Source organism: Ailuropoda melanoleuca, chromosome 3 (assembly GCF_002007445.2).
Source record: "Ailuropoda melanoleuca isolate Jingjing chromosome 3, ASM200744v2, whole genome shotgun sequence".
NCBI lineage: Eukaryota > Metazoa > Chordata > Mammalia > Carnivora > Ursidae > Ailuropoda > Ailuropoda melanoleuca.
The window spans coordinates 78,499,264-78,525,286 of NC_048220.1; the positions used below are offsets into that span (position 1 = coordinate 78,499,264).

The 26,023-nt window shown below is 37.9% G+C and overlaps 1 protein-coding gene across 1 annotated transcript in view; it reads right to left on the reverse strand.

Annotated features, from left to right (window-relative positions):
* FBXL17 (F-box and leucine rich repeat protein 17) overlaps positions 1–26,023 on the reverse strand; it is a gene marked incomplete at its 5' end in the record, with an annotated part of 496,760 nt that overhangs the window by 322,788 nt on the left and 147,949 nt on the right. Inside the window, one exon of the mRNA XM_002917814.4 lies at positions 18,911–19,018. Coding sequence (XP_002917860.3) covers positions 18,911–19,018 — 108 coding nt within the window. The remainder of the gene's footprint in view (positions 1–18,910; positions 19,019–26,023) is intronic.

Genomic DNA, 26,023 nt, shown 5'->3' on the forward strand with positions numbered 1-26,023 from the left:
AAAGATAACTGAGCACCAGACAGGTTTGAATAACTTATCATAGTACAGATAATGGGGAGAGAGATGTTAGTATCTCTAAATTATCTCACAGATGTGGGGAAACCCAAAGATATCTTCTATAACTCATGGAAAAGCAAAAAGTAACAAGTCCCAAAACTATCTATATGTAATAAAAACTCTAATTCTAGTTGACTGACTCTTTAACTTTTAGAAATCCTGCATCCATCCCCATTCTTCAATCAAGGTGGGTCAGGTAATGACTCTGGCCCACTTTTGGCTGATACTACCCTGTTTACTATCCATAAATGGAACATTTCTTACTCTTTCAATGGAGCACAAACTCATACATGAGGAAACAGATTTACTTCGGCTCTCACATGTAGCATTCTGACCATCTTGAAGAGTGTTTTCCTCTTGGATTCAATTAAGGCTCATTTTTTGATGAGGTGACAGTCACTCACTATGCTCATGTGGCCTTCCCTATGACCACTTTGGCCAGTTCAACATGAAATCTGATAGCATCCAAAGGCTGTTCCAGGAGGCGAATTCCTGGAAACCAGCATTATTACAAGACACATACCGAGTTCCTCTATGGGATGCAGCATTTTTATTGAAAACTCTACAAACAGCTCTGTCAAATCCATCACACCCCTTCCCTTGCTATGGGCATGTCATAATAGTGCCCTCCAGGGTTTCATACAAAGCTCCCTAAACTAATCCTTCATAGTGTGAAACAAATAATTACATTTAGGAAACTGACATTTTAATTAAACTTACTTTCCTTATAAATTCCCTGGTAGTCTTGGGTTATACAAATCACAGAGGATCTGAATAAACAAAGACTTACAACCAAGATTTCCTAAATGCCTCACTCCAATTTTTAAACATTTAGTAAGGTATTTTAAAAGAAACCCAAGTCAGAATGTAGGCTGTAGGTAATCAACTTTCAGGTTAATTCTTCTTTTATTGAGAAAAAAATATTATTTATAACTAATTCAGGTTAAAGACTAAAATTAGTCAATGACTGGTATGGCCATGTATGTACTTAAGAATAAAACGAGACACTAAAATGTTACCTAGGAAACAGAGTATTGAAGGATTATAAAAAGACCTCAAATGGCTTCCAAGTACTCTTAAGACTCTAGGAAAAGCAAAAAATTAAACAAAATCCTCAGATTTTGTGCAGATTGACTCTGGTGGATGAACCACACAAGAGGACCCACAGAACCTTGGCAAAGGCAGCAGGGATGTTCCACCATTTCAGGCTAACGAGGATAACTTACTTAGGTGAAACTAGTTGCAGGTGATAATTTTTAAAAAGAATAAAAACTTCTGCATAGTTAAATATGTTCAAATGCCAACCAATCCTAAATTACTTCTTGCCAGCACTGCAGATGTTGGTTTTCTTGTGACTGGGTTTCAAAGCAATCAGTTGTAATCTGCGGGGAGCAAAGTCAAGGGTTAAGACAGGCTGCCTTGCTGATGACTGGGTGACTGGGGCTGTAGGTCAGCACCACACACTCATCGGCTAAATACCTGTCAACTGTCAAGATGGAGATCATGGGAGAAAGCAGAGGCGCGGGGAGATGGAAGGGTCTGAGAAGGGCAGTTTCTCTGGGGAAGAGTCTCCTATTAAGGACAGGGAGGGAGACACAAGTAATAAAGGAGGGAGTTGTAGCACAGATCTTGCATGGGAAAAACAGGAAAAAGGGGGAAGAAGCTAAGACTGCTGGGAACAGAAAGGAAAGGGGCAGAGAGGAAATTTCTGTCCCTGAGCATAGGACGGCTTCTCTGCCTTGACAGGGTGTGATATCTACATTTAGAGAACTTGGTTGAACAAGGGAGAGAATGAGGGGCACCCCTTCTACTCATCACCTCAGTCTGAACCTCAGCTTTATTAAGGCTTGCACTCAAGTATAGAAATGGTAAGAAGAGCTAGATAAGCCGCATTTAGGACATTGGGCAAAACCTTCCCAGCACCTCATAGAACCAAGAACCTCAGGATGGAACTGAAAGCTTTCAAACAGTCTGAGATCCCAGTACAGACAATAAAAATTTCTAATTCTAACCATGAAAATAGGACTCCCAGGGTCTTGGATGCTGTCACAACCACAGTAGCTACCATGTTAATTTTCTGACACCTTCTCTGTGTATTCCTTCCAACCACTGCCTTTTTAATCACACTGGGCTGCTGTCTCTTCGCGTTATTTCTAAATCCAAGGTCTGTTTCACTCTGCCATTCTCCTACTAGATCTCACATCTTTTGCCATTTTATTCACATCCTGTTTTGCTTTCTAGCACACTTTACCACACTGCTTCTCAGAGCTGTCCCTTCTAACTCCTTCTTGGCACACTACCAGCCAGATTAATCTTCCTTAAATAATTTTGACCATATCTCCCACCTTCTCTGAAACTTTTAGAAAACAAAAATATTTCAACTACAGAAAAAGAATCCCAGAACTTGCCTATCAAAGCACCTCACTATCTACCACTGCCGTTTCCTGAAATCCGTTCAGCTAGCTGAAATCTCTTTTCCCAAATTTTGAAAGGTTGTTCTCAGTGCACTCAAAGAGCTGTGCTCATTACTTTAAAACTGCTCTCACTTCTCTCTTTTTCCTCAGATAACTTGGAAGTGTGTCTTCTTCTCTCCCTGCCATTTATTCAACTGCCTGGTTCCTACCTCATCTTCTCCACAAAGCCTTCTCGATTACTTTATAGAGAGGAAAAATTAGTGAGTCTTGGAAATACAATATACTTGCCTAACACAAATTATTAAACAGACAGTCCCCAACCTAACTATGCCCATTAGATAGAAATCATCCATTGGCAGCAGCTGCCAAGGGACCAGGGCAACAACCTTCCCTTTTGCTACAAGTACCTGGAAGTCCCCTCTTTGTCAGCTCCTTCACCTTCCCCTCCCTGGCCCCTCCTTCTCCCCAACCAGCCCTTCCTAGGCTGTGCTCTTCAGGACCAAGCTCTCATCCCAAACACTTGACACCCAACCTTAATGCCTGAGCTGGTCCAAACCTGGATAGTTGTGAATTTTCATTCATTCATTCATTCACACTTACTTAAATGTCTCCTAAGCACCTGACTCTAACTTGGCTGCACATTAGGATCACATGGGGAACTTCATAAAAAAGTACTGATAACCAGGCCCCATTCTTAGACATTCTGATTCACTGGCTTGGGGTAAGGCCAGTTGTTAGTATTTCCAAGAAAGACACCCAGCTGATCCCAGCCTGAACTGGGAACCACTTCTCTAATGCACAGCTACTGATATTTAAACCTTAAAAGTGCAAAAATAATTTGTAAAGCTCAGCCTCTTCCAACACTCAAAAAAGAATGCAGAAGATACTATTCATATGATCAATAACTACTTACCAGAGGCTATTCTAGCTGCTAAAAATACAGCAGTAAACAAAACAGACAAAAAACCTTGTCCATGGGGTGCTTATACTCCTAGTTGGAAACAGGTGAGGGGAAAAATAAATAAAATAAGTAAACAAATTATATAGTATGTTAAAAGTGCTAAGGACTATAGAGAAAAAATAAAGCAAGGCAAGGCAGATGGAAAACAGTGGAAGGAAGGGAGATGGGATTTGATTTAAATAAGCAGTCAAGGGGCACCTGGCTGACTCAGTCGGTTAAGCATCTGCCTTCAGCTCAGGTCATGATCTCAGGGTCCTGAGATCGAGCCCCATGTCAGGCTCCCTGCTCACTGGATCTGGCTTCTCTTTCCCCCCTGCCCTTCCCCCTGCTTGTGTGTATCTCTCTCTCTCTCTCTCTCTTACTTGCATACTCTCTCAAATAAATAAATAAAATCTTTTTTAAAAATAAGTAAATAAGCAGTCAAGGATGATCCCAGTGAAAAGATAATCACAGAGTACAGACCTGAAGGAGGTGAGAAGGGATACAAAACATGGGGATGCCTTAGCGCAAAGACCCTGGGATGGGAACAGGCGGAACACTTTGGAGGATTAGTGGAGTGGTCCGAGGTGCTGTAGCAGAGCATACAGAAAGAAAACTAACAGGAGACACAGCTAAAGAGGTGAGTGAGGAAGGACAGACTATATGAAACCTTATAGGACAAAGTAAGGATTTCAGCTTTCGCTCCGAGGAATTTGGGAGGGCTCTGTGTAGGAGTATGACATACTCTAACTTATATCTTTAAACGATCCTCTGGCTCCCGTGTGAGTCTAGAATGGGAGCAAAGGTGGAAGCAGAGAGAGGCTACATTGAATTAATCTGCTCAATCAATATCGGTGACTTGGACCACAGTGATAGTAGCTGGAAGTGGTATGAAGATCAGATTGTAGATATATTTGAACGCAGAATCAACAGAATTTTTTGACAAATATATCATGGAGTATGAGAGAAAAAGAAGACTCAAGGATGATGCTGAGGTTTTTAGTTTGAGCTCCTGGAAGGTATTGTTGCAATAACTAAGATGGTTTGGTAGCAGGTAGGAGAAGAGTTTGGTTCTGAATATGTTGTCTACGACGCCCATTAGATAGTCAAGAAAAGATGTCAAGTAAATGTGGAAGTCATCAGCACATAAATGGCATTTATACTTCTAAATTTAATATATAAAAGTATTAATTATATATAAATACGCTAAATCCTTTTTATATATAAATTATATATTTATATTCAATTATATATTTTATAAATATAAAACATAAATTTATAAATATATGTATATATTTTTATAAATATAAATTATATAGTTTATTTATAAATTATATATAAATATGTTAAATTCTTTAGGTACAATGATAGTAGCCTTCTAATTTGTAGTGAGTAAAGAAAATAAAATAATTGATTAAATTAATATGCAGGCATACATACGTATAGTAATAAAATATAACACATAGTGAGCTAGTCTGGTTCTAAAAAAATTTAAAAACGCATTAACAGCAATAGTATCCTGAGCCACCTGGGGCAGTTACAGGCTGGCTTCACTCCCTACCAAAGCATAATTCAGCCTTCATGGCTCCCGTGCACATCCTCTGTACAACTGCCTGGGATGCCCACAGTCATAGTAAGAGACTGCCCTCCGTACACCCACCGATGTTGCTCATTCTCCCACCACAGCCTAGAGAAAAGGTCAATTAGAGACTGTTCCTCCCACTCGAGTCAAAGGCAAGCTACCATAGGTCGGGGCCATGGCTACTCACCTTTGGGTCACGAGGGCCTAACACAGTACTAGGTGCATCATACTCCTTTATTAACTGCTTACTGCTGAATGAGTAAATCTGAAATCAGGACCAAAACTTTAAAGATAATTTCATTTAAGTTTCCAGAGGTCAGGTATCTGTCCCTCTAACTACATCAAATGCAGCAGCTATAGCTCTGAAGCTCCATGTCTTTAAAAGGGATATATTTGAACATAAACTTCACAATATGTGAGGATTAAATAATAAAAAACAACAGTCTCATTCCACACGATTAAGGGTCATTTTAGAACAAGACGCATAATCAGTTCACTATTTACGTGTTGGGTTTTTAAAATGAAGAACAGTTTTTTTTTTTAAAGTCTGTAAATTGTCAGTGTTTTGATGTGTGTCGCAGGAATTCTGAATAGTTCACTAAAATTTTAATCACTGTCTTCTGCTGCAGAAATGGGAATTTGTTAATTGGATTTCTGCATCTTAGTGTACCAATTCAGAATGGATGCTCCGTGCCTCCTCTCTCACTCTGGCAGGCAGCAGTCTCTAATTGACTTTTTCCTAGGACTTTCCTTTCTACCAAATCCCTTCCTGTTCTCCACAGAAGATTTCTGGAGCTCCGAACGAACTATAAACAGCACTTAAAGTTAGCAGCACGAAGCAGCCCTGTCACTTTTTTACCCAGCAGGAGCTAAGAGACAGAACTTCTCCTCAATTAAAAAAATAAAATGTTCACACTGTTTCACTCAAATAAGGAAAAAAAAAAAATCAAAGGTTAAATAAATTAAGGGGAAATTAAGTCAAATGTGAATGCAAGCAAGGAGAGATTATTTCATCTCATTGGACTGGTTGTGTACTTCTCTTTCATTTCCTACACCAAGGTCAGAGATCTGTTATTAAAAAAAAAAAAAAAAAAAAAAAGACAGTTCATGGAATTCTGAACCCATTTCAGTCACCAGCATCGTATAGCACACTTCAGTGTGTCGAAAGTTTTGGAACTACATTCCAAATAAAAGTTTTACAATCTAATTTTTTAAAGTAGTAAAATAAATGAAACTCAACCCAGGACAAACCGAACATGAGCACAGGGCAAAAGCTTATCATATCCAAGCCAAGGGACCTGTACATTGACCTCTTGATCATATACTATTAAGGCAAAACCACCATATTATTCCTTCTTTATTTTTAAATGTGTGTAGCTAGAAAACAAAGGAATGACACTAATGCTTTTTATTTTAAAAAAAATATATTCCGAAATATATTTTTATTTTCTGGCATTCCAGAAATATTACAGAAATGTTGTACCTACTCTCTAAAATAAAATGTGTATTTTTTTTTCTTTCTTCCTTGTTTAAAATATGCAACTGGGACTCACCTTCACATCGAAAGTCCCTTAGCCTGCCTCACACTTTCATTTCTGGGCCTCAGCCAAAAGCCACAGCTCAGAGTAAAAAGTGCCTAAACCTTCATTTCAGAAGTGGTTCTTCCTATTCTGTGACCAGGTATTGTTTCAGGGAGTGTGAACCAAAACACCTTGGTGTACAGAATAACCAACAGGTGAGCCACTTCCCATCGCTGGGCCTTCCATACCACCAGAAAAAGATCTCCTGACACATGGAGTAACAGCATGAGGCCTCTGTCAGTAGGCACCTGCAGCTTCTCTCTGCGGTTGGCCTTATAGGTCTGGAGAACCCTGCATCACCAAAGAGGAAAAGGATAACCTAGGCAAACATGAGCAGCTTTCTCTCCTCTCAACCTCCAAGCCGTCTCTATGAGAAGAGATATTCCAAAACATCTATGTAACTCTTCTTCTTACTGTCCCCCTTACAGTCCCCAAATAAAACCCCAAATATTCCTGCAAGTTGGAAGACACATCTGTTACTAACAATGTAAAAATTAATCAGTCGGATCATCGCTACTAGTGAGAAAGGAATCCCAGAATCTGTCCTAAATCAAGATACAAGGTTGGAAAAAATATTATTTCTTCATTTCTGGCATTATACTTGATTTAACTGTTCATGGTATTATCCAAGTGCCCCAATCACCTATGATAATGAAAGAATGAACACTCTCCAAGTAAGAAAAATCTTAGAAGACTCAAACTTTTTAAAGGGCATGTGGGATGTATATGCAAAATCCAAGTCAGGAACTCTCCAAACACTAAATCAGATTTCAATAGTTTACCTTTGTTCTGTAATAACCATTCCAAGAAGCAACAGCATTTGGTTTAAAATATATTTAAATTTGGAACTGGTAAGTTTTAGTTCCTGACTCTGCTAGTCACACTCAAGAGCTAAGAGTGAACAATCTAAATTCTAGGTCATTATCTACGCAAGAGGCAGTGTATCAGTTATCAACAAGAAATGGTCATCAGAAAGGTCTTTAGGAAATTTTCTTTGATAATAAATAATGTAGATTATGAAGTTACATTACCATTAAAACAGATAATACAAATTTTTCCAAAATAAACTACAAAAATTTTGTAACTCGGATTTATATATTAAACTACTACTTTCCGATACAAAGAACTATCCATCTGTAATTCTACTCTCTCAACCTATTTTGTCCATCTATGAGTAAAAAGCTTCATTCAACTGAGATGTATTTAAAATAACAATAGCTAGTGTACATCTAAGGTATAATTTTAAATATCAAATTATGATTGACTTACGAATATATGATGAATTATGAAAAGAATATGTACTCTGGGGGCGCCTGGGTGGCACAGTGGTTAAGCATCTGCCTTCGGCTCAGGGCGTGATCCCGGCGTTACGGGAGCGAGCCCCACATCAGGCTCTTCTGCTGTGAGCCTGCTTCTTCCTCTCCCACTCCCCCTGCTTGTGTTCCCTCTCTCGCTGGCTGTCCCTATCTCTGTCGAATAAATAAATAAAATCTTTAAAAAAAAAAAAAAAGAATATGTACTCTGAGTCACTTATACCTTCTCATATCAATGAAAAAAGTATGACCAAGATTCTTGAAAATTAAAAAATAAACAGAAGTAGACATGATAGCCTGTTATTTTTAAACTATCAGTCAAAACCATCTAAGATATAACTTAAATTAGCTAGTAACTGATAACCAATAAGTCAAATAACTAGTTCACAGCTTAACTTCTTATTTAGTCAAATATTTTTCTTTACATTTGCCTCTGTGAATTGCCATTGCACATTATAGCACTGAGAAAACATTTAAATTTTGTTTTTGCTAGGAGCATGTATAAAAACTATCTTTCTATAATTAAGCAGCTAGCCCACTATCCTATTTTGGGGACTCACCATGGCCTTGCAGCTTCCTTATTCTTAACTGTCACGTAGCTAGCTGCCCCTATTTCTCTAGCTACAGCTTGTCTAGATCCAGAACAGAAGTATGGCTAGTGGTAGTTTGAGGAAGGGTCAAGACTAACTTAAATCTCAGGTGATGGGTATTAAGGAGGGCACATATCGCATGGTGCACTGGGTGTTATACGCAAATAATGAATCATGGAACATTACATCAAAAACTAAGGATATACTGTATGGTGACTAACATAAAAAATTATTATTAAAAAAAAGACTAACTTAAATCTTACATTAGTATGTGCAGTTCTCTGCTTTGTGCTTTGATCACCACTATTACAAGATTCTCTGAGAGGAAATAAATATTGGTTCTACTCTCTTCAGTGGGCTTTCATGTAAGAAACCTGGAATGATGCAGAAAGATGTATTAGAGTCTAAACAGGAACACAGAAACCACTCTAAGTATTCATTAAATGACATGAAAGGAATTTCATTAAGGAAATTGGTTATTCTGGTGAAGCAGGGGCTGAGAAGAACAACTGGGGAGCCAGTGTAAGCCAGAGATTTCACAACAGCAGGAAGAATAAGCACCTCAAGGCTGGAGGGACAAAAGAAGAGTCAGTGGTCCTGGAACCCACAGGCTATGAACATTCAGTACAAGCTGGAGCTGTAGGGCATCTGTCCCGGGCTAGAACCACAGAGGAAATAAAGCTGTTGCCGGTCACATTACCTGAGACCCAAAGGGAGGGAGAGAAACACCCTAATTTCTCCCTTCCTTTGGCCTGGCTGCCTCCCACTAAATGCAGCCTGGAGAATGAAGCCCCCAGTGGTGTAGAAATGCATGCTTAGAGAGAAAAAAGGATTCTAACAGACCTAGGATTAGAGCAACGCAAAAGGAAAGAAGGGGGAAAGGGGATCCAGTTTCCAACAATGAAAAAAAGCAGCCAATCTAATGGAAGTTCTTTATAATAACCCAGAAGCATAATTATGCCTGAGTATTCCTGCAACTTGCCTGAGGAACACAGGGTGCTAACCAGCTTTGTTTTCCGTTCCAAGCCAGATGAAAGCTGTAAAAGTCATCACTTGCCCTGCTTTCTCAGGCACAAGGGTATTATTTAATTTTTAAAGATCCAAGATTGATAGCCGATTCCATGTTGAGAAAAGTACCTCTGATCAAACATAATAACCAAGCATATCCTCCAGTGAATATAACAGAGAAAGTTCCAGTGGGAGCTTTCTTTTGGAGAAAAAAAATGTTGATGGCCAATCATCCCACTAGGATATAATCAATTGAAGGGAAGTCTACAGTAGGGAAGCAGCTATGTTCCTAAAGGTTTTGTAAATACAGTGTGATCAACAGCTTTTGTGTAAATGCCTGTGATACCACTGGGCTAGAGAACAAACATGTGAGGAGCTCGACTGCCTTCAGTCAACGGACTCTATTGGCCTCTATTATTGGACCAGTGTGTCTGGAGAAGAGAAAGCTCAGAACCAAACTTCATTCCAAAAATTATTGTGGAAAATAATGAGTAATATTATGTAGGCCCAAATTAAATATTGAGGAGTCAAGCTAAAATTTCAGAATACACGCCCCTACTGTCACATAAATAAATTAGCTTTTGACTAACGGAGAGTTACTATGGAAATGAATTCCCTATTGTCCAAGAATGAGACCACAATAAAGACACAACATAATTTATCTTCCTTTCAGTATCCAAGAGACCCTTTAGATTTTCATTACAAACAGTGCACAATGTCAAACAAAATTGTAAAGAAAAATCTGATTATTTGGGTTCTGAGTAATGATTAATGATTGACATAGTGTGGGTGTGTACTGTGTTTAAGTATGTCTGTGAATGAATATATAATATGTTCATACACAGGCACTCCTCTGTGGCTGACAAGACCTGCCCAGGTACAGTGAAAATAGTACTTAAGGAGGTAGTTATATTAATTAAAAATAAAACACTGTTAAATATTGTATAATAATTCAAAATGATTAACTGAATATAACTGTCAATGGTTTTATACAATTGAATATGTTCCTTAAATCAATCTGGATTCTATTTAACTCTAATTCTCAATAAATGTTTATTTTAAATTAATAAATGAGATCTGCTTACTTTATTTTTTCTCAGTAATATATTTCCTCATTAAGTTTCACTATAACTTATTCTCATTAGGCCTCAAATATGGTTTCTCTAATTCGGGCAGTCTGTTCTGTTGGGGTCCCATCCGTGTCTAATACCAGCATGTATGTGTAAACCACAAGACTCAGTGAAGTGATCCCTAAATAAAATTTCTCTCATGAAACAGTGTGAACGAATTTGAAAGTCTAAGAAAGCATGAAAGCAACATCTCCTAATCTTTCTTAGATAAAGACTGACCTCATGTGTTAGAGACCAGATAAAGTTGAAATCTTTTTTTAAAAGAATATTTGCAACAAAACCACAATTTATGAATAATAAGTGTGTGATAAAAATTCAAGGAGTGAAATGAGGATAATAATGTAAGCAAAGTTAAATAATATTTAAAATATAAAAGCCAAGATCCAAGAATGACCCTTTCAAAAAAGATTGCCAACTTTCCTCATTTTATATTATATATTTATATTAAAGCCTGAAGCAACCATTTTATCAAAGGATAGATACAACAAAGAAACTCATTTGTTCATTATACTTGTTAGGACTTTCACAAACTGAGTCATTTGAAAGATGAATTCATTCATTTTACTAGTGTCACATTGATACATCCTGCCATTGTAGTTGTTGAAATGAAAATGCAGCACAAATAAATATATATTACAACTGGAATATGAGTAACAGCATTATAAGATCTAAAAAGAGTAGCCTCATTGAACAGGGATTACTGATTTAACAGAACGAAAAACTAAATGCGATAAATTGCTACAGCTTATGTAGACCTTGCCTATACTAATTTAGAAAAGTAAAAAACGAAGTCACTAATTCATGCAGTAAAAATAAGGAACACAATAATATATTCACCCGATTCAGTATATTGCTATAGTAGGAATTATTTAAAAATGATTTTATTAAAAATACCATTTTAGTTGCTCAGTGCATGAACCTAAATCATTAAATAGCCCTTAGGGGGTTCAGCGGGGAAAGGAAAATAAAACAATGAAGAGCAGACATACAGTCATTAATCTTAAGGTTTAGCACAGGCACTCAGGTAGAAAAAAAAAGGGTCACAAAGATTTTAAAGAAAATTTGTTTTCATGAAATTATTGTATATTTTTATTTTAATGAAAGAATAGGAGCAGATTAGGCCTAAAGAGTTACAGGGAACTTTTGTACACCAAGATGAATATTTTTATTACTTTAGTTATTTTTCAACTACATCTTTAGTTACGTCCCAAGCACCATTCCCCTAAATCCTAGAGGTAGGTAGATGCTACTATTATTCTTATTTTATAGATGAGGAAATTGAAGCAAAGAAATTTGGTGATTTGCCCCAGGTCATACAATCAGTAATCATGCCATTAGCTTTGATGACAGAAATAAGTGGTTTGCTGTCAACTGCAAACTTCTTAAAAAAAAACACAAAATCAATTAATGGATCACGCCAGAGCTAGATAATCATTGCCTATATTCTCAACACTCAGGTTTTGGGCTCAACTCTTAAGCTCTGGAAGGCAAAAGGAACCAAAAGCATGGTCCCTCCAACAAACACTGCTTCATAATACTCACTGGCTCATACTCACTATGAATTATCTCGGAGCTGAATGAATGTAAGAACATATATTTTTCCCTATCTCAAAATAATACACAAGTGCTATGATTACTTAGAAACAAACAAAATGATAATCTATGACCGAACAGCAATATCACCCTAAAGTAGCAAATGAGTATGTCGCTCCTTTAGAATAAGGCATTCGAAACTGATCAGTTGTTTGGAAATTTAAAAGGCAAGAAAGTTCATCTTTCATTTCTAGTCTCTGGATACACAAGAAAAGGAAGACAAAAATTGAGTTAGTTGCATGAATGAACATTCTTTCAGTTACTTACGTTAAATTGACTGAAAAAAATCAATTTTGTTTTCCTTTAGAAAACATTTCATACTTTCAACCATAAGCACTTTTAAAATATGTGGGTTTTTTTTTAAAGTTCTTTAAATATGATTATGGTCGAAGAAAATATCAGAAGTTTGGGCATTTTGTTTAGTTGTCTGTTACCTTTCCCAAAAAATTCTGTTTAAAAACAGAAGCAAACAAACATTAAAAACATCAACCAAACACATATGTGACATAACCTAAAACTTCAGATCATGCTTATAAATTGAATAAAGCAACAAGATCTAATGTAGCATCAGAATTAATATTATTAACTGACAGATACTTTATCATATTTAGTATTCTTATTATATTATTCACATTTTAAAATAATATTATTAACACTCACAACTTTAAAATATATCAACAATTTAAAAAAATACATTGACCTGTAAGTTATGTCAAATATGAATTTGTATATGTCATATAATAAAAATGAACTTTTTATCAAAAATTATTCTCCATCTTTCTTAGTCGTCATTTAAAATAAGATCTAATAAAAGATCAAAATCATTTGGGGGCACCTGGGTGGCTCAGTCCATTAAGCATCTACTTTCGGCTCGGGTCATGATCTCAGGGTCCTGGGATCAAGCCCCATGTCAGGGAGTCTGCTTGTCCTTCTCTCTCTGCCCCTCCCCCTGCTTGTGCACTCTCTCTCTCTCTCAAATAAAATCTTTAAAAAAAAAAAGGGGATTAAAATCATTTGAACCGATCTGATATAAACTCACAATGGATCTGTGGCATTAAATTCATGAACCCACAGCATTTCTGAGGTTTGCACTCCAACTACAGATAAAAATAACTTGATACTTTGACATTTCAGGCTCCATAGGTCTATCTGTTTAACTGATTTTTAAATTAATATTATATGTTAATATACATTAGTTATCTCAAAAATGTCCTGTTATTAACACATTCTTTAAAAGTATGATATTGAATAGTGTGATTTCATCGTGTGACATTAATATCAACAAATTTAATTTTTTGACCCCCTAAAAAGCTTTTTTTATTACTATGGAAATTTTCAAATATAAATAATAGTCATGAGAATAAGGTAATAAAGCCCCATGTTCATAACCCAGCTCAATTATCTGTATTTTGCCATTTTTGTCTCCTTTATTGGCCTATCCACTTTTCTCTTTTTCTGCTTTTTATCTTCTTTGTAATGTTTTAAACCAAATGCCTATACAGTGTGCTGTTTCACTAGTAAATACTCCTGTGCATCTCTTACAGACAGAGTTGTGGGTTTTTTAAGTTTATTTATTTATCTATTTAAGTAAGCTCTACGCCCAACTTGGGGTTCAAACTCATGACTCTGAGATCAACTGTCACATGCTCTACTGACTGAGCCAGCGAGGTACCCCAAAGTTTTTAAATATAACAAATATTTAGTAGAATTCACCAAGGAAGCAATTTGGGCCTGGAATATCAGGAGGGAAGGTTTTTAACTACAGATGCAATTTCTTTAAGAGATATGGGGGTATTTGGGTTATGTATTTCTTCTTGAGTAAGCTTTAGTAGTCTGTGCCTTTCAAATAAAGTTTTCATTTCATCTGGTTTGTTGAATTTATAGGCATAAACATGTATAATATTCCCTTGTTATCCTTTTTATATCTGTAGAATCCATAGATCCGTTATGATATTGGCAAGTTGTGTCTTCTTTGTCTCTCTTGCTCTCCTTTTCTTAATCAGTCTAACTAGAGACTTTTCAATTTTATCTATTTTATCATAGAACCAGCTTTTGGTTTCAATAATTTTTTCTTTTTTTCTTGTTTTCCATTTCATTGACTTCCCTTTGATCTTTATTACTTCCTTTCCTTGCCTTGCCTTGAGTTTAATTTGCTCTTTTTCTTCAAGTTTCACAAGGTAGAAGTTCATGAGGTAGAAAGTCACTAATCTGAGATCTTCCCTTTTTTCTTACATAGGTGCTTAGAGCTATTAATTTTACCTAAAGTATATTTTAGCAGCATCACATTAAATCATCAGTGTTGTGTTTTCTTTCTCATTCAGTTCAAAATACTTGCTAATCTCTCTTTTGATTTCTTCACTACTCATGGGTGATTTAGGATTGGGTGCTCAAAGGAGATCAACTACAGACCTCTGGGATTCCCTGCATACTCTCCACTCCCGTACTCTGTCCTCTAAACTCTGGCTGCCTTAGTCTCCCTGGACTTTCTGTTCTGTTTCAACTCAGAGTGTCTGCTGAGTTTTGCCAAGGTTACCCCTCCCCATGCGGCAAGACGGAAATTCTCTCAGTGCAGTAGATGGAGGTAGTCAGAGGACTGCTCTTGCTTCTCATATCTCAGAGATCACTGTCCTTAGTTGTCTGATATCCAGTGTCTTGAAGACTACTCTTTCACATATTTTGTCTAGTTTTTGGGATTGTTTCAGGGAAAAGAGTAAAACTGCTCCCTATTACTCCATCTTAGCTAGAAAAAGAAATAAAGGGGTTTTTTTTTTAATATATCATTATGAATTCAAGATTTTTATACATTTGGTCCATTTGGTTTATTTCAATCCATTGCAGTCATTTTCCTTCTCGATGCTCAAAGTAGGCCAACCTTGGCCAGTGGGAACTACTGCATGGTCCTTCTAGGTCCTTTTGACATATTTCTACTAGCCCCTTCAGTGGCAATTGATATTTAGCCACTACAGTCTAGATATTAGAGGTTGATTACGTATTTGCATCTGCTGAATCTGCTTTTAAAAAAATAGGAGGGAGACCAAGATAGAAATATTTTATATTTATAAATAGGTACACTACAGTGAAAAGAATGAACACACCCGTGTTGGAGAAGACTCAACTGTCACATATAACAAGTCACAAATGTTCTCAACTGTTAAATGAAGATCTCAAAACATCTTAGTACTGCTTCCTAAATATGGGTCTAAAGTTTCCAAACACAATCTAGTGAACTTGACTTTATCTTCTCAACTTGGGTGCGTTCAGTCTTAGCTATTTCTGGACTCTAATTTACAGTCACAGGAGCCTAGAAGGAAGACCCCCTACTCCAATATTGTTTGATATTAGCAGAATTTCTCTGAGGACTAAAGGTGTGTCGTCAGTAAATACTGCACAGTGAATAACAGTTTGGCCGATGTTGAGCACATCAAAGTAAAATTAGGCCCAAAGAACCATAGTTATAATATCAATATTCTTCCACCTATTCCCAATCTTCTGTCTTCTTGCCCTTGGTGTAACAATCTGAGCTGTCAGAAATCCCCAATTTTCCTTTCTAAATTACTAAAGACTTGACATTTCTTAGTTTCAGGGAGAGCCCCACATAATCCCTTCCAGGTCAATGATTCTTAAATGCATAGACTGTTCTGGTTACAAGAAATTCTAGAGACAGATCATCTAATTCAGGCACATCCCTTCATACACAGGGAACACTAAGTCATGGAAATTTTATGCCATTTGCCTTTTAGCAAACGGAGAGCCCAAGACTTAGAAAAGTAATACATTGGAGAGAGTTTCTAAACCATATAAAATTAAACATATTTAAACCAATAGCTCTCAATACTGTGTATCTCACAACTGTCTAATCATTTACTTAAAAATAACACACCATGATGATAATAAGGATAAGACAACTTCCTAGGAGATTTATATATTAATAAACATTTTGTGAGTATAAATTACATTTTGTGTAATGTTGTAGTTTGAAAACTGCCAGGATGTAAATATTTTAACAAAAATCTTTTATTTTATTAAAATCTGAGTTCTACCCTTAGTTTTCAAGAGATAAAACAATTAAAACAGCTTTGCAGAAGCTATGCATGCTTAAAATGCTACCTTGCCTTCACTTGAATCCAGGAAACTAAGCAATATTGTACCACAAACCAGTCTTCTCATTAAAGCAAAAGACGGTTGAGCAACAAAGATGATCTTCAAAAGTTCGTGGACCAGCTCTGACATTAATCCAGTAGATTCGGACTCCTGACAGTCCAAACCACCAATTCTGACCTATCATCTTCAGAATAACATTCTCAGCAATTTGAGTCTTCCAACACAGACATTTGCTATTTGCTATAGCTGCTATTTTGTCACAGAGAGTCATTCTGATCTTTTAAGTACCAGTGTACCATAATTTTTGGCCATCTCAAAATGCTCAGGGAAGCACTTACTGATCTAATAAGTCTTGTTTTGTCTTTAATGAGTACAATTTCGAGTGATCATAAAAATCCCACATATGGTCATTATAACACTTGTTGTACACAATCTGTTCATCCAAAGGCATTTCTACTCTACACTATAAACAACATTAGATGTGACTAGAAAAACATTCATCCACCAAGATGTTCAGGCCAAGGTTATGGGAAATGAATAAAAATTATGGTTACGTATGGTCTTGGTTACACTAAGATATTCTGATAGAACAATAACTGAAAATAACATGCTTTTCTTCTCCACTAGCTTTAGGCTCTGATCCTCAAAATACAATTAAAGCTGATCAGTCACCAGTCACTGGAAATGCAGGACAATCACAGGATCTGTTTCAGGCACACTAGCCCAAAACAGTGATTTGGTACTTTTTTCTCAAAGTTTGCTCTGACTTTTCAGCAACTTAGAGATAACAAAATCCATTTTAATATTAGTAGCTAACATTTACTTAGCATTTGCTGCAATCTCCATACTGAGGCAAGCACCCTGCATACATTATTTCAATTAATACCCTGGAAAATAATTTCTCCACTTAGTGAATAAGTGCCAGAGCCAGGACTCAGACTCAAGCGAACAACAGAGCCCAGGCTCCTATGCACTGTGCCTTATTGCCAGAGTCCTCTTTTTTTTTTGCCGGAGTCATAAGTAACTCACAATCATTTGCTCTTTTCCTAGGAAGGAAAGAAAAAGATTATTTCCCACTAAACTGTAAACTTAAAGACACCTGAAAAGATCTAGCCCACAGAGACCTGGGGAGATATCTCCCCTGTTTTATTTCAACATTGTGCTACTAACACAGCAGTTTCCTAATAGTAGTGAAATGAAGAAAGGGTGAATGAAAAGGTTACTCAGCTATTAAGTGCGAATGGCAAGACTCATGCCCATTCTAAGTACTATATGGTACAGTTAAAATCTATTCAGTGACAGGGGCTCCTGGGTGGGAGCAGTCATTAAGCGTCTGCCTTCGGCTCAGGGCGTGATCCCGGCGTTCTGGGATCGNGCCCCGCATCAGGCTCCTCCGCTATGAGCCTGCTTCTTCCTCTCCCACTCCCCCTGCTTGTGTTCCCTCTCTCGCTGGCTGTCTCTATCTCTGTTGAAAAAATAAATAAAATCTTTAAAAAAAAAAAATCTATTCAGTGACAAATTTCAGATAATACACAGATAAATTTCAGAGTAGCCAGTTTTCCTTTACACACATGTAAGAATTTGTTCCTAATTATTTTAAAGCTCTGGAGTGAAGATGACACATAAGTGAGAGGTTACAAAGGAACTGGCATTGTCATCATTGCTAAAATGTAAGATTTCATATATTTGGTATATAAGTGGACTCTCTGAACTAGAAGGCTAATTTTTGACACACATTTACCTCTCTTTTCACCTTACATATTCAGCTTAATCATATGCACTGGCCATATTCACTTATTTTTTTTTTAAAGATTTTATTTATTCATTTGACAGAGAGAGAGACAGCCAGCAAGAGAGGGAACACAAGCAGGGAGAGCGGGAGAGGAAGAAGCAGGCTTCCAGCAGAGGAGCCTGATGTGGGGCTCGATCCCAGAACGCCGGGATCACATCCTGAGCCAAAGGCAGACGCCTAACGACTTAGCCACCCAGGCGCCCCCACATTCACTTCTTGAAAGCCAAATGCTCAAAGGACCTAATTATATGTAAGCAATTAAAACCTCAATCAAAATATATTCTAAATGCAATAAATTAACGTTTAAATAATTTTTGTCATACAGATCACTTTCTTTAATGCATATATTTCATAGCCATTAGCAATTAAAGAACAAAAAAGTAAGCTTCTTGTTTAAATGAATGTCCCATTTAAGAAAGGCTAAGTTTGGTATTGTTGCTTTAAATTGATTTTAACTACCAAACCCTAGTACGCTTCTGTAACAGTCTGACTACTCCTTACTCGAGTACATTTAGCAATGCTAGGGCACTGATAGGAGTGACAGAAGAGCTACGGACGGGCACCTGGGTGGCTCAGTCAGTTAAGCATCTACCTTCAGCTCAGGTCAAGGTCTCAGGGACCGAGGACTGAGCCCTGCATCGTCGGGCTCCCTGGTTAGCCGGGGGTCTGCTTCTCCCTCTCCTCACTCTCTGCCAACACCCCCATTCATGCTCGTGCTCTCTCTCTCTCTCAAATAAATACATAAAATCTCTTTTGAAAAAATAAAAGAAGACGACAGAAGCACCAAGGAGATGGAGCCATGGCACCTACCTTGGTTAAGTGAATGACTCCTTTAGAAGTAACTGAACAACCCATGAAGCCAACGTACTGAAGTTCAGGGCAGTGCTCAGCAAATGCTTTCACCGACTGATCTGTTACCTGGGGAAGAGAGATGAAGGACGTTATGCAAGGTGGTGTTCCAGTGAGTTTAAGGATTTGGCTCCTGCGAATTCCTCTGCCCTACTTTGCATCATTAATATTTCCCTTTCCATTGGAGCATCTGAATCTGTATACAAACATGCAGCAATATCTCCTGTGAGTTTTTTTAAGTTTATTTCATCTCTATACCCAAAGTGGGGCTCAAACTCAACCTCAAGACCATGAGTCTCATGCTCTTCTGACTGAGCCAGCCAGGGACCCCTCTCCTGCGGTTAAAAAAAAAAAAAATTCTCCCTTCAGCTCATATCCTCTTTTCTCTATCAGCCCATTGTTTTTTTTTACTTCTTCATAGAAAACATCTCAAAGATGTCGACATCTCTACCATCACTTCTTCCTATCAAATCTCTCTCAATGTATAAATTTTCTACTGACATATAATTCTCATACTATAAAATTCACCCTTTCAAAGGGTACAGTTCAGTGGTTTTTAGCATATCCACAAGGTTGTGCAACCACCACCAATATCTAATTCCAGAACACACTCATCAACCCCAGAAGAGACCCCATGTCCATCAGCAGCAACTCGCCTATTCCATCCCTTGCCCTCAATCTCTGGCAACTTTCTGTCTCTAAGGTTTTGCCAAGTCTGAACATTTTTTATAATGCAAATTATATAAATGGTTCCTAAAATGCAACAATGGTCTCTTTATAATGTTTCTCCCTTCAAGTGTTTCTTCCAAGGAATCTCATTGCCCCTCACTGCTTCAAATTCTTTAAATTTGGGTGGTGTGGTGGTTAATTCTATGTGTCAACTTGACTACACCATGGGGTGCCCAAATATTTTAAACAGTATTCTTGGGTATGTCTGTGAGGATATTTCTGATGAGATTACCATTTGAAATGGTAAACTGAGTAAAGCAGACTGTCGTCCCCAATGCGAGTGGACCTCATCCAACCAGCTGAGGTCTGAATGGAACAAAAAAGTTGAGTAAGGGAAAATTTGCATGCTCTTTCTTTCTCTCTCTCTCTCTCTCTCTCTCTCTCTCTCTCTCTCTCTCTCGCTGTCTCACTCTTTCTCTATCTGGCCATCTTCAAGCTGAGACATCAGTCTCCTACCTTCAGATTCAGATTTGGACTGGAACTTACACTGTTGGCTTGACTGGTTCTTATGCCTTTAGACTCAGATCAGAACTCTATCATCAGCTTTCCTGTGTTTCCAGATTGCGACCGCAGGTTTTGGAACTTCTTGGCTTCTAAAAATGCGTGAGCCAATTCCTTACAATAATCTCTTTAGAGAAACACACACACACACACACCCTCAGACAGATTGTTTCTCGAGAGAACCCTGACTAATGTCATCCATATTAGAATCCCCTGAGGAGTTTATTAAAACTTCAGAACCAAAAAGGGTGAGGCCGAAAAATCGGTATTTTTAAAAAGCCCCTGAGTGACTGTGAGGCGTGTGAAAGCTTGAGGTCCCAGTGTCGCAAAGGAGTTAACTTGACAGCTTTTGTCATTTCTACCTGGCCCTGCTTTAAACAAAGGGAAGAGTGGAATTCCTTTTTTGTCTCCTCCCCACCTCTGGAAAATTTCAATGTATAAAATTATCCTCTTGTAATTGTGCTAAAATTTTCTTCACTGTTCCACAAAGTGGCAGCTTATAAAAGAAGGTTCAAATATTCTCTACCATAGGCTTAATTTCAGATTCACTTTCCTCACAGTCAAGATGAAATCAACAAGTTAAACACCTTTGAACAGGTTTTCAAACAGCAGCGACAAATCTCCTTTGCATTAGCTTTATCGTGGGTGACTCTGTATCTTCCTTATCTATTCTGAATAGATATTGGAAAATAAAGGTATGTGGGTAGCATTAATTCTAAAACAATCACAAGAACATTTTCCTAAAATAATGAAACCAACAGCATTCATGGCACATCTGATAAAAGATTAATTCTGCCCTCAAAAGTAAAGTATGCTTTAACATATTAAGACTAAGGGTGCCATTGATAAATTAAAAATGGGCCTTCCTGACACTCAGCCTTCTAAAAACATTATGTTAACCAAGAATATTTCAGACACTAAAATAGCCTGAAGCCTCAATGGAAACCAATTTCTATTTTTTTAAAAAAGGGGGTGGGGGCTAACAGAGGTTAAATACACGTGGTCAGTTTGTTAAATACCCTGCCCAATCTCACTCTAACTCTAGCCTTCCCCGCACCCGCACGCATCTTCAAGGAACGAAGAGGAACTCAGATAAGGATTAAGGACACAAGAAAGCTCAGGTACAAAGTGTTAAATCTTTGACAGGGAAGAAAAAAGGGTATTAAAAATTTGGTTTGTGGGTTTTCTTGTTCAGCTCTAGCAATCAGAATAAGAGAGCTCAGAGGAGCCTCCAGCATCAACAGAGTCCTAGAAGTCAAGCAAGACTGAGTAAGTCCTTGGGGTATAGAAACACTGGTAGGCTTGGTGTGTTTTAGAAGACTAATAAAAGGGCCTTGAAGATTTGGGCGGGGTCTGGCCCCGTTCCCAAGGGTAGAAGATCAGTTAGAAACTGGAGGCTAAACGTCTGACAAAAACAAGTGTAGATTACAAGAGGCAGGTACGGGTGAGTGGCCGCTGCTCCGAGAACTGCAGCCTGTCTCTTTTCAAATCCCAGGTGGGGCACTTATTAGCTGTGTGATTTTAAGCAAGTTATTTCATCATTCTATACTTTTTTCCTCCTATATGACAGAAAATAATAGTACCTAGCTCACAGGGTAAAATACGGGAGTAGATAATGCATGTAAAATGTTTTGAACAGTGCAAGGTACATTGTAATTGCTCAATACATTTTAGCTATTATCATCATGACCATCACATGTTCTCCTTTCTTCTGTTTTCTAATTCTTAGCCAGGACTAAGGGGTTGTCATGTGTAAGAAAATAATTAAAAAAAAAAAAAAAAAAAAAAAAAAAAAAAAAAAGAGGAAGCAAAAACTGGGTAGCCATCTCATAACCCAGGCGCCATGGACAATTTTTTAAACAGCTTTATTGAGTTATAATTTATATACCATAAAATTCACCCGTTTGAAGGCAGAGTTCATTGAGTTTTAGTAACTTACACAGTTGTGCAACCATCACCACAATCCAGTTTTAAAGTGCTTCCATTACACCATCCCCAAAATTCCCTTTATCCTTTTTGCCCATATGCAGTCAATCACAGCTCCCACCCCAGGCCACCAGTGACCTGCCTTCTATCACTGCACCATTGCCTTTTCTAGAAATTCCATATAAAAAGAATTATACCATAAGCAGCTTTTCGTTTCTAGCTTCTTTCACTAGCATAATGTTTTGGAAGTTCATCCTTGCTGCTACATGTATCAGTTGTTGGCTCATTTTGTTGCTGAGCAGAATTCCATTATACAGCGACAATACCTTTTGTTTATCTGTTCACCAGACGATAAATATTTGGATTGTCTCCAGTTTGGGCTTTGATAAATCCTGCTGCTGTGGTCATCCACACACAAGGCTTTGTGTGGACATATATTTTACTTTCTCTTGAATAAATACCTGAAGTAGAATCTCTGAGTCACGTAAGTTTCATTTTTTACACGTTTTAAAAACCGGGCTGTCTTTTTAAGTTGTAAGAGCTCTTTATATACTCTGGAAACAAAGGCTTTTATCAGATATTTGTTTCATAAATATTCTTTTCCATTCTGTGCCTTGTCTTTTCATGTTCTTAATGGTGGTCTTAGCACTAACATTTAGGTCTATGGTACTGTAGGAGTTAATTTTTGTGAATAGTGCAAAAGTGATTATTCATTTTTTTTTTTGCATACAAACATCCAATTGTCCTAGCATCATTTGTTTAAAAAACCATATACTATGGAGGAATGCTAAAAATCTCCAACTTGGGGGATGCCTGGGTGGTTCAGTCTGTTGAGTCTCACAGTCATAAGTTTGAAGCTCACATTGGGCTCCACACTGAGCGTTGAGCCTACCTAGGGGGGAAAAAAACAAAAACAAAACCCCAAAACAAGCAAACAAACAAACAAAACAAAACTCCAACCCGGAATGGTTGGCCTTGGAGGATCATATTTCCTCAGGGACTGTGGGAAAACCAGGCAGCAGACAGGAATTGGTAGGCGAACGGAAATGTAGCTCAGGTTTTGGAAAGAAACATCATAAAAGAAGGGGAGAATGAGATCAGCTTGCAAAGCAAATTTTGATCTTTTAGTCAAAGCTGTGATGGAGAGAAAGAGAAAGATGAAGCCCAGACTCAATAGTGTTATCTCTTCACACGGCAGAGGTAGAGAAGGACCGCATCCCTCAATCAGCATTCTTAAAGCTACACTTTTACATCGGCATTAAGAGGATGCAGGTGCATTTAGTGTTACAATGAGAAAAGCACTGGTGGTAAGGATGTCTGTTGTGTCTTAGAGTTGAGAGAACCATGAAAAGCCTAAGTAATGCCAACACGTACACAGATTCTAGCAGAGCTTCAGTCTGTGAATCTTAAGGGGGCCTTCTCCAGCGGCCAACCTAGAAGCAAATGGAAACCAGTAATGCAGGGAGCAGAGGGAAAAAGGAAGAGGATGCTGTCTCTCATAAACTCTTGGGAGCTGCACTCAATCAGATATCTTTCTTGTGAGCTCTAACATGGGGACAAGAGAGAAGGAGGTAGAAATAATCTCCAGGAGGCAAAAATAATAGGACTATAAAATTCTAATACAGGGGAGAAGTGTAACAGTCACTGTGGTGGAGATGGCCATATATGACTAAAAAACTCTTGGCCGGAAGAGAAAGAGCAGAAGATGAGCAGGACAGGGTCACTAATTTTGCTTGGAGAGTAGCTGTTTATAAATGTGATTTTGGACTGTGTATTCAGTCTCTGCACACCTCATAGTCAGTAAAGATTTGGGGTACCAGCAGCCAGAGTTGAAGAGGAGTTGGTGATAAAACAGCTAGATAATAAAAATGGCTCTATTTATTAAGGCCTTACCCTATGCCAAGCTAAGTCCTCTCTCCGCATCCTCTGGAATCTTCATTACAGCTCTAAGAGGCATCGTTATTTCCATTTCATCCGTGACTAACCATAAGCCTATTAGAGACTGACTTCCCCAAAATTACACAACTAAAAGGTGGCAAAAAAGGTGGGGCTTAAACTTCAGTCTTTTAGATTTTGAAACCCATGTTCTTTACTTTATACAAACTAGGTTGTGATTCATTTCTTGGTGCTAATCTCACTCAAATGCAAGGGCAAATTCAAAGCCTTCCCTTCAGCCCCAAAGAAGTAGGGTGGCAGGGGTCAAGGCACGATGGCTCTACTTTTCAAAGAATTTTCTTTTTTTTTTTTTTAAAGATTTTATTTATTTATTTGACAGAGATAGAGACAGCCAGCGAGAGAGGGAACACAAGCAGGGGGAGTGGGAGAGGAAGAAGCAGGCTCATAGCGGAAGAGCCATGTGGGGCTTGATCCCATAACGCTGGGATCACGCCCTGAGCTGAAGGCAGACGCTCAACCGCTGTGCCACCCAGGCGCCCCCAAATAATTTTCTAAGAAAAATGCTACCCTTGATTACTTTTTTTTATCTCTGCAGATAGGTGTGGTGCCAACACTGCAATAGTCTTGCATATCCTGAGAAGCCTCCCAAGAGAGGGAAGCATAGGAGAGGGTCGGAGTAAGTAACCTGATTCGGAAACATTGAAGAAGCAGGGTTAATAGTAGTGAATTATAAAGGCACAGAAGTAGGAGCTGGTAATCCAAGAAAATGCCTTCATCTAGAAAGGATCAGAATCAAAAAAACAGAAAAAAGTAAGGATGGGAGAAGCTTTTACATAAATTTCACGATTCTAAATGAAGAGATGCAATTTTATCCTTATTTTAACACTTAAAAGTTTCATTGGAACATGGGAGGAGAGATCTATCTTTATCAGATATCCGGGAATGAGAGGAATTAGTGGTATTAATTCAAAAAGGTGGAGCAACCTTTGGACACGTTTATACTGCTGCCATTATAGAATGTACATTGAGTGTACTAACAGAAAACTGTTTCTTGACCTTGCTCAAAAAACTTAAAAAATTGTTTCTCCTAGACTTCTCCCCAAACCTAGTAATCCAGGACCCAAAGATATATACTTCTAAAAAGTTTTCTTAATGATTCTCACAGAATCAATACAGAAACAGTCCTATTTTGGGGGGCTTTTTTAAGCTTTTATTTAAATTCCAGTTAGTTAACATATAGTGTAATATAAGTTTCAGGTGTACAATATAGTGATTCAACACTTACATACATCACCCAGTGCTCATCACAAGTGCCCTTCTCAAACCCCATCCCCTATTTAACATATCTTCCCACCCACCTCCCCTCTGGTAACCATCAGTTTGTTCCCTGTAGTTAAGAGTCTGTTTCTTGGTTTTCCTCTTTTTTTTTCCACTATGATCATTTGATTTGTTTCTTAAATTCCTATTTGATCTCCCCATCATCCCATTTACTACTGTATCCCCAGTGCTAGACACAGGACCTGGCACTCCATAGAAGCTCCAAAATTAAAAATGAAAGAATAAATGAAGTACTGTTTTGATGCATGTTAATGGCTTGTTGGTTCAGTACTGAAAAACAACAACTCCTTATAATACCAAGAAAATGTGAATGATTAATTGTTAACTGTTCCAAGAGTCAAAGAATGAGACAAATGGCTTCATGAAGCTAAGGATGGGATTTTCAAAGAAAGCAACAGCAGCACTTTGATTCTGGAGTGGACAGGAAAACTTAAGTGGGGGAATTAGCGGCATCCCTGGCAAACCTCACTCAAGATCTCAGAACCCACTCAAAGCCTTCTTTCTACCTCCAGGGCAAAAGAGCAACAGGGATCCAGGGCATAGTGAGTCTACTTCCTCGGGAATTTTTCAGGAGGAGTGCTACCCTTTTGATTATTTTTTTCACCTCTTACAGCCAAAGTGGTCAGTGGGCCTGCAGGGTGCCCTCATCTTCTGAATGCAAAACAAAGCCAGCATAAAGCAATC